Source organism: Grammomys surdaster, unplaced genomic scaffold (genome assembly GCF_004785775.1).
Source record: "Grammomys surdaster isolate TR1022 unplaced genomic scaffold, NIH_TR_1.0 126131, whole genome shotgun sequence".
In the NCBI taxonomy this organism is placed as follows: Eukaryota; Metazoa; Chordata; class Mammalia; order Rodentia; family Muridae; genus Grammomys; species Grammomys surdaster.
In genome coordinates this window covers 3,533,563-3,546,584 of record NW_021620939.1, presented here as the reverse complement: position 1 = coordinate 3,546,584, position 13,022 = coordinate 3,533,563, and the positions used below count along the sequence as shown (strand labels likewise).

The following is a 13,022-nucleotide window of genomic DNA, read 5'->3' as shown; positions in this document are numbered from 1 at the left end:
CCCCCTCCCTCTCCCTCTCACTCATATGAAGTGTAGTTTATTTTTGCCTTAATCAAGCAATAGAATTTACATGTCTGTATTTGAGAACAGTTCTTTTCTGTTCCATCAGAATCTTTCTTTCATCTCTGTCAGTACCACACTCTTATAAGGAACACATTGTTAAACCAAACTGTTTTTGTACCCCTTCATTTAAAGTTAGAGTCGTCTTGTCACTTCCTGCATAAGAAGAAAAACCAGGAAAGATTCTAACCACTACTACAGGAGGTCTGTAAATCATTTTAGGAGAAAACGGCATCTTCATCTTAACTGAATCTTCCAGGGTGAATGAATCTGTCTTCCCCTCTGCCTCTGTTGTTCTTTGGTCTTCATTAACTTCCCTCATTACTATATTGTGGCCAACACTGGAGGATCTGGCACATGGCCTACTAGATTTATTTATAGATATTTGACATTTTGTGATGTTAGTGTAAGTGGCACAATTAATTTCATTTTAAGATGCTCTTGTTGCAGACTGAGACAAGAACAGCCTTTGTATCTAGCAGGCTTGCTAAGACCACTTATTTCCAAAGGCTTATAGAGTCTTTGAGCTTTTCACATACTCAGTCATTTTAACATGATTAATGATGAGTTAATGTTCCTAGCTGTTTTATCAGGTATTTTTTTCTAGCCTTATTGTCCTAGGTAACACATTCATTTCCTGTAGTATAGATACAGCATATTGATTCTTATCTTGATCACAATCTCAGTTGGAAATTGTAAAATTTCAGTATACGTGTATTTTTTACCATATATTTTAAAGCTCTAAAAACAGAACTAAGGAAATTTCTTCCTGTTCTCATTGTGCTGTGTTTTCTTCTTTGTAAAACTACAAATGCATTTGACCACTGTGAGTAAAATGCTTCTTCTCAATCTGTTAAGGTGATGTTACAGGTTTTCTTCTTTCTTTTTTTCCTATAATGAGGCAAATTTCATTGATTGACTATTTAAATGCTAGATCAATACCATATTCCTGAAATAAAATCTCTTGTTATGGTGTGTGTGCGTGCATGTATGTTGCACATATCTGCCTCCAACTTTCCTCAGGTACCCCACACCATGCCAGTGGCTCCCCGCTTTGGTAATTCACTGTATCTAATCAGTGCTGCGTGTTGGAATGCTGACTGGTGGTGTTGTCTTGATGCTGTGCATGTAACCATAGCTTTAGTGAATCTGTGTGGGCAGTGGGCAGTGGGCAGTGGCCAGGCCATGTCCAGATGACAGCAGTTCACAGCTCCCATCCCAGTGCTCAAGCTCTTACCTTCTGCCTCTTTTCTGTGACAGTCCCTGAGTCTTGGTGTGTGGTTGACATATGTAAACCATTTAGGGCTGAAGAGTCAGAGTTGCCCTTTGGGCAATTATGAGCCTCAGCGTTGACTGACATCCACTGTAGAAAGAAGCTAGTATCCAGGGCAGCACTAGTTTATGCGTACAAACAGAAATGTTTGGAAGACAATTTGGCCCCTAGCAGTGGTAGGACATTCCTTTAATCCCATCCCTTGGGAAGCAGAGGCAGGTGATTCTTTGTGAATTCAAGGCCAGCCTGATCTGTACAGCGAGTTTCGAGACATCCAGGACTACACAGAGCAGCCCTGTCTCATAAAAAATTGACGTTTGACCACATGTCTCTTTAGGTGTATTTAGCAAATTATTATCTTTTTGTCACTTGCTATTGATGCTTTAAACTTCATGTGATTTTTCTTCCCCTTTTGCATACAAAGCATTAGGTGTCCTTATAACATTTTCAAAGAAACTTTGTTTCATTCATTCTGTCTCCTGCTTCTTCAACCCTAGCACCCTGCCCGTTTTGATATTTTTTTAAATTATCAAGCTTGATCATAGAATTTTAAACTTCCATTTCTTTACGTATCTAGTGCTTTTGATTTCATTAGTTTCATTCAGTAAGCTTTATTGTTTTAGGACTTCTTAGATGTATATTTCTTAATTCTTAAGTAGTTGGAGATTTCTTACCCCCTTTTCTTATCCTCCTTTTTCGGTTTTAATGTCTAGCTTCCTTGCTTTGCAGCAGTGCATATGCTCTCAAGATTTTGATTCTTGAACTCACTGAAACTTGCCTGTGACCCTGTGCATTGTTAGTTCTGATGAATAGTTCATTAGTTCTTGAAAGTAATATGAATTTTGTCATTATGGCAATTTGTCAGTTTGGTAATTGTGTTTATTTTCTCCCTCCTTATTGACTTTGATGTCTTTGTGTTCTGTTAGCTATTGAGACAATTCTGAGCCACATGACTGAGCATTTATTCTTCTTTAATGCTAATGTCTTTTACATACATACACTTGATACACGTACAAATAAAGTTATCATATGCTCCTGATAGCTTTATTTCTTTAGTAATACATCATCTTGAACTTAGTAGTGATTCTTCCCTCAAAGCCTGTGTTTATCTTTTCGAGTATACCTACTAGTAATATTTTTGCAAGTGTTTACATGACCTATCTTTGTCTTTTGAATTTTTATCTATTTGTGGAGAATTGGTATGTCATGATGGGCATGTGAGCTCAGAGGCTACCTTCAGGAGCTGCTTATCCTCTACCATGGTCACTACGAGGAGACTCCGGCCGTCAGGGTTGCCGGCAAGCCCTTTCCCCTGCTGAGACATCTCACTGGCTCTGCATGCTATCACTCTGTGAACTTTCTCATGTGCACATAGATTCTCAAGGTTATTTGCAGTGCAGTGGGTTTTTTGATGTTGTTGTTTGTTTTTTATTAAATCCAGTCTGATAAGCTTTTTAAAATTGAACTGTTTACTGTTGTCGTAGCCTCCGGCCCCCCAAGACTGTCCTTCGGGGTAGGGGGTAAGAAGGCTCAGAATCAAGGACATAGACTACAGGAGCCAGATGAGAACCAGAAGCAAATTCATTTATTGCAGAATTTCGGAGTGCCTTTATAGCCTCCACCCATGCCCCATTGGCCCATAACTGCTAGCTCCATGTAGCTGGCACCATCTGATTGGTTGTTCTGTCATCATTTGTCTCCAGGCATCAGGCAGATTTCAGTGTTAGTAAATGTGGAAGCAATTATTTCGCACGTGTGGGCCACCAGTCGGAGCATGCTGACTCATTCCTCCTACATTTTACTGTTAAATTTAGTGTAACTATGTTTGTATTTTATCTTATGTTTATGCCCTCTATATCCCACTTGTTTCATTTTTATTATCTCCTTCTTTCCTTTTAGCTTAAAATTTTGTAGTTTGATTTTTTTTCTCCTGGTTTGTTTACTTCTATGTTATCTTTCAATGATAACTCAAGAAAATACAATATGCATCCTTATTACTGTCTAGTAAAAATATCATTATGACTTCTTTTCACTAGCATGAGAAGCTGAAGACACGTCACGTGTCTGGTTCTCTTTTGTCTTATTCTTGACATAAACTTGATTGCACACAGTATTGTTCTGTAGGAAGAACATCCGTTTATACATATCCGCAGAGAACTCTGTTTGATGCTATTTGTCAGTCTAGTGTTACTTGTTTCTGCCTGAGATCACCCTTCTAGAACGTGTTTAGTGCTGTCCTGCTGGCAAGGAACACTCTGTTTTTATTTTTCTAAAAATGTCATTATTTATGTGAAGAAATTTATCTTCTTAGATGCTAAAATCTCAGCATATTACAATTTCTATACAAGATACCATTTGATACTCTTATAGATGGTTCCGACATTCGAGCTGCATGTTGACCTTGGGGCTCTATCGGTTCTGTGTAAGTGCTCCTAACATTGTCTTTTTTCTAATTGAAACAATAGAGCATTTGGAAGAAAAATGCTTTCACTGAAGAGTCAGTTCTCCCATTTGCTACTGTGTGACCTTGATCAAGTCACTTAGCTTCTCCCAGCCAGTTTGTCTATGAGTTGAAAAAGAAATTGGATATTGGCTCAATGTCACTTGGAAGTTTGAGCTCCTGTCGTGCTGTGACAGACATGAAAGTGCTTTGTGACCAGCCAAAAAGCTTTAGTGTTATTAAGTGCTTATTGGAGCAGAGACAGTTTCAGTGTACATATGCAGAATTCTCTTACATGCATGCACATCTATAAGAAACCACAGACTAAATTCTATGCTTGTGTGTTTATTTGTATGTATCCTCCCCTTTCTAAGCAGTGTGTTAAAAGCTACATAACATATAGCTTATAAATGGCCCATCATAAACTCATGATCTTCATCTTTCAAACAACCACTATGAAAAGGGAAATCTGGCTGTTACATAATTCACAATACCCATAAGATTTTTAAAAAGCCTTTTTTTTTTTTAATGCTGAGCACAGTGAAGACTCTAACTTTCATTTTTTGTATAATGTGAGAGCATTAAGAACATGTTCCTGCCAGCTCAAAGGGTACCACTTGGCATGGTAAATGCACCTCAGCGTTGGGCTGTTCTCTGGTTTGATCTCCTGTTTCATGATCCCCAAGGAGAATTATACATTTTAATGTGAGTTACAAGTAGTTTCTCTCCCGCTCTACTTGCAAATGGATTCTATTCAGAAAACTAATAAATAATGCCAGCTTCTCTTTCAGCAGACACAGTACACAGCAGAGGGCAGGTTGGGCTAGGAAATTAAAAATTCATTTTGTATGCATAACTTTTAAAAGCTACCTTAGGAAGGTAACATATAACCTCATTTTGTTTTTCTTTCATAAAAGCTCATTTTAAAATACCTCATTACATTAATCAGATTTTATACTCTTTACCCTGCACAGATATCTTGCTAATGGGTTATTTATTTTTGCCTTGAAAACCATAGCATTCACATTTCTCTCTGTGCTTCATCCTTTGATAGGTCTTGGATTTGTGTGTTGTATGCCTGTGTGCATGTGAGCATGCATGCATGTGGTGTATGTGTGTCCCTATCTATTTGTCTGTCTTTTTCTTTCTTTTGGGCAGGGTTTTTCGGTTGGTTGGCTTTTTTTTTTTTTTTGGAAATATGTAGTCTGTAAACAAACTCAAATAGATGTTGGTGAATTGTGGCTAATATCTCTGAGGCTTTTCATGGGTAAATTTTAAATGGGACATTTGTTCTTTACTTAAACATTTTGATTTTTGTCTGCAGGTCACTGGCATGCATTTTATATGAGATGTGTTGCATGGATCATGCATTTGCTGGCTCCAGTTTCTTGTCTGTGGTTTTGAATATTGTTGAAGGCAACACACCGTCACTCCCTGACAGATATCCACAAGAGCTAAACATCATCATGGAACGGTATGGAAGCAAGCCTGAAGCAGAAACCACTTGAAGTTCCGTTACTGCGTTTGGAAGGGACCTAGGTTTTTGTTCATTTGACAAACCATTTTCTCTTTGAACCTTACAGCATGTTGAACAAGAGTCCTTCATTGAGACCATCGGCTGCAGAAATTTTAAAAGGTCCTTACATGGAAGAACAGCTTCAGGTATTGGCAATGAGAATGGTGTAGGGACTGTGTCTGTGACCTTAGGCCATGCTGCGGGGCTGAGAGGCAGTGAAGAGTCAGTCAGAGCGGAGGAGAGCAGGCTTAAGGAAGAGAAGAGGAATTACCAGGGAAACCTGTTTGCAAAGGAGGCCACACAAACCCTGGTTCCCTCATGCCACCAGACATGGAGAGTCAGGGCTCTAGTTTTCTATGTAAAACCCAGTGGCTCTGAGGTTGAGATCATACCTGAACACTTTGAAATCCATCCCTGTTAGGTCAAGACTGTACTGCAAATAGTATGGAAATCTGGGATTTTCATGGAGCTGTTATTAGTCCCTCCTTTGTGATGGGACTTTGCATCTTTAATTGGTTAGGCATTTCTTTGTTTTCCTTCACATTAGAGAGGTTGATTAGACAGAGGACCCGCCTGGGTATAAGAAGCACACTGTTCTCTCTAAGGCTTTTTTATCTTTTATGGTCTCTCTGGCTCTTGCCATTCTAACCCCTCGGACTCGTTCCCTGGGTTAGGAATAGCTCTAAGAGGAACTTCCAGGTAACCATCTTGTAACGGGTGCCAGCTTTTCACCAGTAGGCCAAGATCTAAATCCAAAGGAAGAAAAGATAGCAGTGAGGTGTGCTCAACCAAGAGGCACAGTTTGACCCTGGGGAGACTGAAAAGAAAGGGGCAGCCATGGTCTTCTGTTCTGAAGTTTGACTGCGAGAGTAAGAATTCAGTAGCCAAGGAAAAGGAGCAACAATGAAAATGATAACAGAAACAAAGGAAACTGAGAATTATAAAAAAAAGAAAAGAAGAACAAAGGAGGGGGAGGGGCTTTGGTGGCCAGTGGCATAGATGCCATCTTAACACTGGGAAGAAGTAGCCAGGAAAACAGTTTAAAAGGAGGCTTGAAGATGGTGTCAGATCCTCCAGAACTGGAGTTACAAACCTGTATGAATCACCATGTGGGTTCTGAAAAGTAAGCCAGGGTCCTCTGGAAGGGCAGCCAGTGCTCTGAACTGCTGAGGCACCTCTCTAGTCCTGTAATATTTCAAAGTTAATATCAGCAAATCCTGATAGCAAAATATAAAACCTTAAAGACACACTTCACTGAGGCCAAGATTAGCTAGAAACTAGTGAGTTATAGCTGTCCGAGTTCAGGCTTGGATCCCATCTGTAAACATTTGGGATTGTATCCTTTATAGGTGTGGGCATTATTTTTGATTTTACAAATAACAGTGTGTATTAAGTAAGTACCTCTTCTGCTTGCCAAGATCTATATCATACCCTTGAATGTTGTACCTTAGCTAAGTGCCTCATTTGCCTGGTGCCCATATTGTCATGGGAAGGTTGACACAGTCTATTAGAAGCTGAGAGCTGGATACTCCTAGACCTTTGGGAAGGCCTGCTGGTGGTGGGCAACGGAAGGAGGAGAAGGGGAAACCACAAGGAGCTACGTCTGTGGGATCTCCCCACACAATCTGCCACACAGAATATTATTTAACCCTTCAAAGAGAGAAAAGCAGCTGCTGTGAGTTTTATCTTAAAGTGCCCTGCTACAGTTAGTAAAGGCCCCAGTCAGAAACAGGCATGTGGTACCTTTTTGTGCCCTTTCATTGCTGAAAGGGATGTGTAAGGTCCACGTGGTTTTCCTTTATTTCAGCACCTGATGTGTAAATATCCAGAAATGACACTGGAAGACAAGAACTCAGTTTGTCAGAAGGAGGCTGCTCATACAATTAATGCCATGTAAGTAATTGCTCTGGTTTTTAAAAGCCCATCTCATGTAAATGCTAAGTGCATCAGTCTTTAAAAATCTATTAGTGCTAAGATGATGATGCAGAGCATCCTAGATTTCACTGAAGTCTTGCCAAGAAATTAAGAAGCTTCAGTAATGTGGCGTGCCAAAACCGTTTGCTCCGGGTGGTAGCAGGCTGAAATCCTGCCCCACCTAAACTGCCACATGTGCACATGGATATTGGGTGATCCATTGGCGCAAGGTCAGTGTGCCAGGGCCCACACCCCTAAGGAAAATCGACTTCCCCTATCTACTAGCCATCAACTGACAATAGCTCCTCAGTTAGGAGCTCCTGTGCCCTCCATCCATGCTGGAATGTTGATTAGACCTAAGAGTAACTGTAGCCAACACTAGATTATTCCAAACATAGCAGAATCCCCACTCCTTAAGTGGGAAAGAGGCAGAGTTGTGGTTAGAATGCTGGTGTTGCTTGTAGTTTGGTTCAGTCCATGGGCTGAGTTGAGCCTGTGACATTAGTCATTTTATCAAGACAGAAGGTATGAAATGGCTGCTCAAAAGGAATTTAGGCTAGACATGGCACTCTACCTTAAGGTCTAAAGCTCAGCCTTGTCTGTGCCCCAAAGTAAAACCACCTGAGTCTGGTCCCTGGGTGACTTGGTTTGTGTGTGTGTGTATGTGTGTGTGTGTGTGTGTGTGTGTCCTGTACAGGCTTTCTAACTGGATTACTTACCTCAACCTCTAGTGGAGATTTACACAATCACTATGGCATCTGTTATCTTAGATCTTGAACAAAGGTTCTCAACTATCCTGTGCATCAGAATCTCCTTGACATTGCTGAAGTACAGTGATGGGCTAGTGGTATATGGATTCTGGCAGGTCCTGGTAGATACTTTCCAATCTTGTGTTAAGTGATATCACATGAGTATCTTGAAGTCATCCATGGTGTGATAGAGGCCACCTGTCAGAGTTTCTCTCCCATGAGGAATCGGTCACTTAATGTCCCTCCCTACCTGGACCTTCTGACTCGGTAGGTCTACATAGAGCCCTGGAATTTGCATATTTAGTGCACTGATGGTTTCTCTAGTGTCTTAGTTTCTTCTGATGCTCTGATAAAGTAATTGAGCAAGAGCAACTTAAGGGAGAAATGGTTCGTTTTGTCCCGCAGCTCAAGGGTTCAATCCATCCTTGTGCAGTAGTCATGGCAGCAGGGGCTTGAGGCAGCTTGTCACGTCCGGTCCACAGGCTGGAACAGAGAGAGCTGGATGTTGCTTCTCAGCTCCTTTCTCCTGTTTACACAGATCAGGACCAGTCTTGGTTGCTGCCTCCAGTGGGCAGGTCTTCCTATCTCAATTCACCTGTTCAAGATAATCCCCATAGGCATACCTAGGGGCCTGCCTTGCAAGTGACTTTAGATTTCATTAAATTGACAGTTGGGATAAATCATCACATCAGGGCATGCTAATGATGCAGACAGAGTGAGTATACACTAGAAAAAATTGTCTGGAACAATCCTGTATACTTCAGTAGCCACTATCTACAGGTGATTTAAGACTTTCAATTAATATTTCTTATTTGTTGCATGACTGGTTGTTGATCTCTGTGTTAACTGCCATCCACTAAAAAAGAAACTTCTCAGATTAGGGTTGAGAGATGCACTTTTTTCACTTTGAAATTTTACATTTAAAAAAAAAAAGGAAGAGCATGTTTCTGTGTGCCTCCAGTTTCATCTGGCGATGACCCTAACTGACATAATACAATATCGAAACCCTGAAAAGTCACCAGGATGACACTGACAACTCAAGTACAACAGTAGTTAGATCTCCTGCCGCCCTCCCCTGCATGCCCAGGCCTGCTGTTCTGAGGTCCAGCTGAGGAGTTCACACTGTTTTTCACTGTCTCTCCCTGCTCCCTTCTAAGCCTTAGATTCCCTCATTGTCTTCTGTGACCTTGACATTTTAGTCTGACCTCATTGCATATTTTGTAGACTGTCTGTATGGCATTTGCTCATAACTAGACTGAGGTTACGTCTTCTGGCCAAGATGACCATGGGTCTGACATTGTGTCCTTCTGAGTGTCCTGTGGGGGCACTTGATGTTCATGTGCTTGTTTGCTACTGGGGCTAACCTGGATGCCTTGAACAAGGTGATACCCATTGTCCCTGGCTATTGAATGATATATAGGTTAGCATTTTCAAGTGTTTTGGTCCCAGGATACCTTTACACTCTTGAAAAACCATTCAGAAGCCGGGCAGTGGTGGCGCACACCTTTAATCCCAGCACTTGGGAGGCAGAGACAGGTGGATTTCTGAGTTTGAGCCTAACCTGGTCTACAGAGTGAGTTTCAGGACAGCCAAGGCTATACAGAAAAACCCTGTCTCAAAAAAAAAACTAGAAAAAAAAATTAAACCATTCAGAGCAAGACAGAACTTCTCCTTCTCTTAAAAAAACACCAGTATAGATATGTGCTGTGTCAGATAGGGAAACTGAGACCTTAAAAAACAAAACAAAAATGTAGCAGTTGTTTAGGGCTAAGAAGATGGCTTAGTGGGTTAATTGCTTGCATCAGACGTGAGTTCAGATCTCCAGCACCTGAGTACAATACTGGGCATGGTGGCAGGCATCTGTAACCCAGCACTGAGGTAGGGGGATGTACTGGGAGAATGGAGACAGGAAGAACCCTGGAACTTTCTAACTAGCTAGACTAGCTTAATCTGTGAGCTTTGAGGTTCAGAGATCCTGTCTCAAAAAAATAGAGAGTAATTAAGTCTGATATAGTCCTCTACCCCCCATGTGCAGGTGCACATACACATGCACATGTGCAACACTCATGACCACACACACATGTCCTATACGTGCACATGTGTGACACTCATCCCCCCACATGGACCGCACACACAAACAGTCATTTAAAGGAAGAGCAATGCACCTATCCCATGTTAACAAAGACAGCATATTTCTTATTAAAATGAATTGTTTTTCAAAATTAAAAATGAATTGAGAACAGTTACTCTATACTTTGCAGATTTTCATGGCTCCTCTAATTGAAGGCAGCTGTTCTGTAGTTGGGCCTATGTTACATTACATGCTGTATAATCTGTGGAAGCTCCACTCACTCCAGAGGCTTGAAAAGGGCAAATGCTATGAAATATTAAAGGTTTGGACTCCCCGCTAGAAGCAACTCAGGGGCTCCCAGGGGTCCCTGGACCACTCTTTTGAGAACCGCTGCTATAGGCACAAAGAAGAGACACTAAAAGAGGGGGTGTTAAATATTCCAGGAGATCATGAATAATTTCACTAGTCATACTGCTCTGTTAAACAATTTTTAATAATCCAGAGAAGGATAATGGGACAGTAGGAGCCCATTTTGTGACCAGGCTGCTCTAAGGTAAAAGCTCTTCTTATTTAAATTTCATGGGTGCGAAATCATTAATAAGCAGAATTAATGTTGCTGATATTATTGTAAGGGTCATAAAAATGTGCAGTCTTACTGTGAGGCTGCACTTTATGCCCTCATTGACAGCATTGTATGTGCTAAGTAGGTAGCTGAGAAATTGAAATTGAAATTGCTTGAGGGGGTCTCCTACAGAGATGCTTATGTGGTGAAATAGTTCTCTGACTTATCCGTCCCTCCCAAAGAGTCTGGGAGTTTCTAAATCAACTACCCAAATGCCTGGCTCCAGCATCTGCTAGGCACAGCACTTCCTCATCATTGAAGAATTCCATGTAAGATGCAAATTATCTGATAATGTTTTTTGTATCACTCTTCACTTCCCAAATAAACAACCCGTGAAGAGACAGAGCATCGGCAAGTTCAGCCCATACATTATAGGAGGTTCATTTTCAGCTTTGATCAAACAGTGGGAGGGATGGCGATACTGACATGTATCCCTGGTGGAATTTCAGAAAGTATCCTTAGATACATTGTTGTATGTCAGCGTTGATGGATTGAACGCACAACTATCTCCATTTCGGCTTATCCAGTATTAGTCTTAAATGAATGCATTCCTGTTTTGTTTGATTCTCTTTTGGGAAGATATGAAATTACTTTTAGCTGAATGGCATATGAAAAATTAGGTGCATTTGGGCAAATGCATTTAATATGCAGATGGAATAAACACAATTCTACTTGCGTGCACAATAAAAATACCAGTGATCTGGAATTTATACTTCTTGCCATTCATCTCTGTCTCTTCCGCTCTGTATGTATTAGCTCCTACAGAGTCTCCTAGGGCTCCCTTGCTAGAACCTGGCTACTCCAGACACTGGGCTCTGAATTAACTCACACCTTACTATACTGTCCCTAAAATTTCTCTTCCTCATTATTCCTAATAGTTATTTCCTTATATACGTATTAGGATTTGTTTACATGCTTGTATTTGCTGTGCTTGGGATTGAACCCAGGGCCTTAAGCTTGCCAGGCCAACACTGAACTCTCATCTGGTCCCATTTTCTTTTATCCTAGTTTTATTATCTTAATGTAATTTGTATTAAGTTTTATATATCTACCTTCTGTGTGTGACAGTGTGTACATGTATGCATATGTATGTATGCATATATATGTATATGTACCTGTGTTGTCATTCCTCAGGACAAGAGCCTTCAACCCAAAAATGAGAGCTGATTGGCTGGCCAGTGAGCCCAGGAGATCTGCTTCTTTCTGCCTTCCTAGTCATGAAGCTTTTTAAATGAGAATTCTGAAGACTGAACTGGGGCCCCTGTGTTCACAGGCCAGGCATTTTACTGACTGAGGACTTTATTATATTGGTAAAGCAAAAGATACAGCAAAATGAGATATATCAAGTTAAAATATTTTCAGTTCTCATACTTAATATATTTTGCATTATATAAAAGAGAACATTTCATATATATTTCTTTAGGTAATTAGAAAAATTGAGAACAACCCAAAAGAAAAAATATGGCAAAGAAAATCACCAATTTCAAGAAGAACTACCACAAATGACTAAAAGTGGTTTGACCTTACTAAATATTGAATAAATAGAAATTTTACACTATGATATGTCACATTTTATAAAACAAATATTTTTAAGGCTGTGACTGTACAGTGTTAGCTGAAGTGTGATGGAAAGCAGGATTATATATACACTGTTGATAAGGTGACATAGTTTTAAGGAAATATCAACATTTAAAAAATTAATATTTGTGTTAAACTCCTTTATTTTCTGTGGGTCACTCTGTGTTGCCTTTCTGTTATAAATGGCTGGGTCCCACCGGGAAGTGCTTTCCTGGCATACTGAGCAATGGGTTACTTCCTTCTTGACTTAATGATTCCTAAAGCATTGTATGAAGAGCATTACTGTGGTTGTTGCTGATGCAGCAATTTTAAAACACCCTCTGCCTTATGGGATGCAGTGTTCTAGAAGATGGGTGGAATGGTTTAAAAAAAAAACTAAATGTAAATTAAAGATGGTATCTTATAAAACATAGTGGACACCCTCGGATAATGTAGAGAGATACAGCAGGTTTCCACAGGATTGGACTAGGCCATAACCAGTTAAAACAGAGATCCCTCAAAGACTTGACATATTGAAACTGATACAACCTATAAGCAGGGTCTCAAGGGGAGGGAGTGAGGATTGAGAAGACAAAGGCACTTAGACAGCACTGTGACATGACTCCAGACAGTGCTGAGGCTCAAGCAGCCTTCTTTCTTCCCAGTCTGCTTTTATATCATTCTAGGTACAGCCAACAGAACATGGTCAGTTCTTAGATCAAAGACAAAGTAATCAAGCAAAGTAGTAAACAAGATCACCCAAGACAGCAATCAAGCAAAGCAGTAACAAAGCCCCATGGTCACGGTTTCTAATGTTCTT

At 40.4% G+C, this 13,022-nt stretch overlaps 1 protein-coding gene across 1 annotated transcript in view; it reads left to right on the top strand.

Moving 5' to 3' along the window:
• Positions 1-13,022, top strand: part of Nek11 (NIMA related kinase 11) — a 202,127-nt gene that overhangs the window by 85,810 nt on the left and 103,295 nt on the right. The window contains exons 6-8 of the mRNA XM_028756839.1: positions 5,098-5,247; positions 5,357-5,435; positions 7,097-7,182. Of these exons, the coding sequence (XP_028612672.1) occupies positions 5,098-5,247; positions 5,357-5,435; positions 7,097-7,182 (315 nt within the window). The remainder of the gene's footprint in view (positions 1-5,097; positions 5,248-5,356; positions 5,436-7,096; positions 7,183-13,022) is intronic.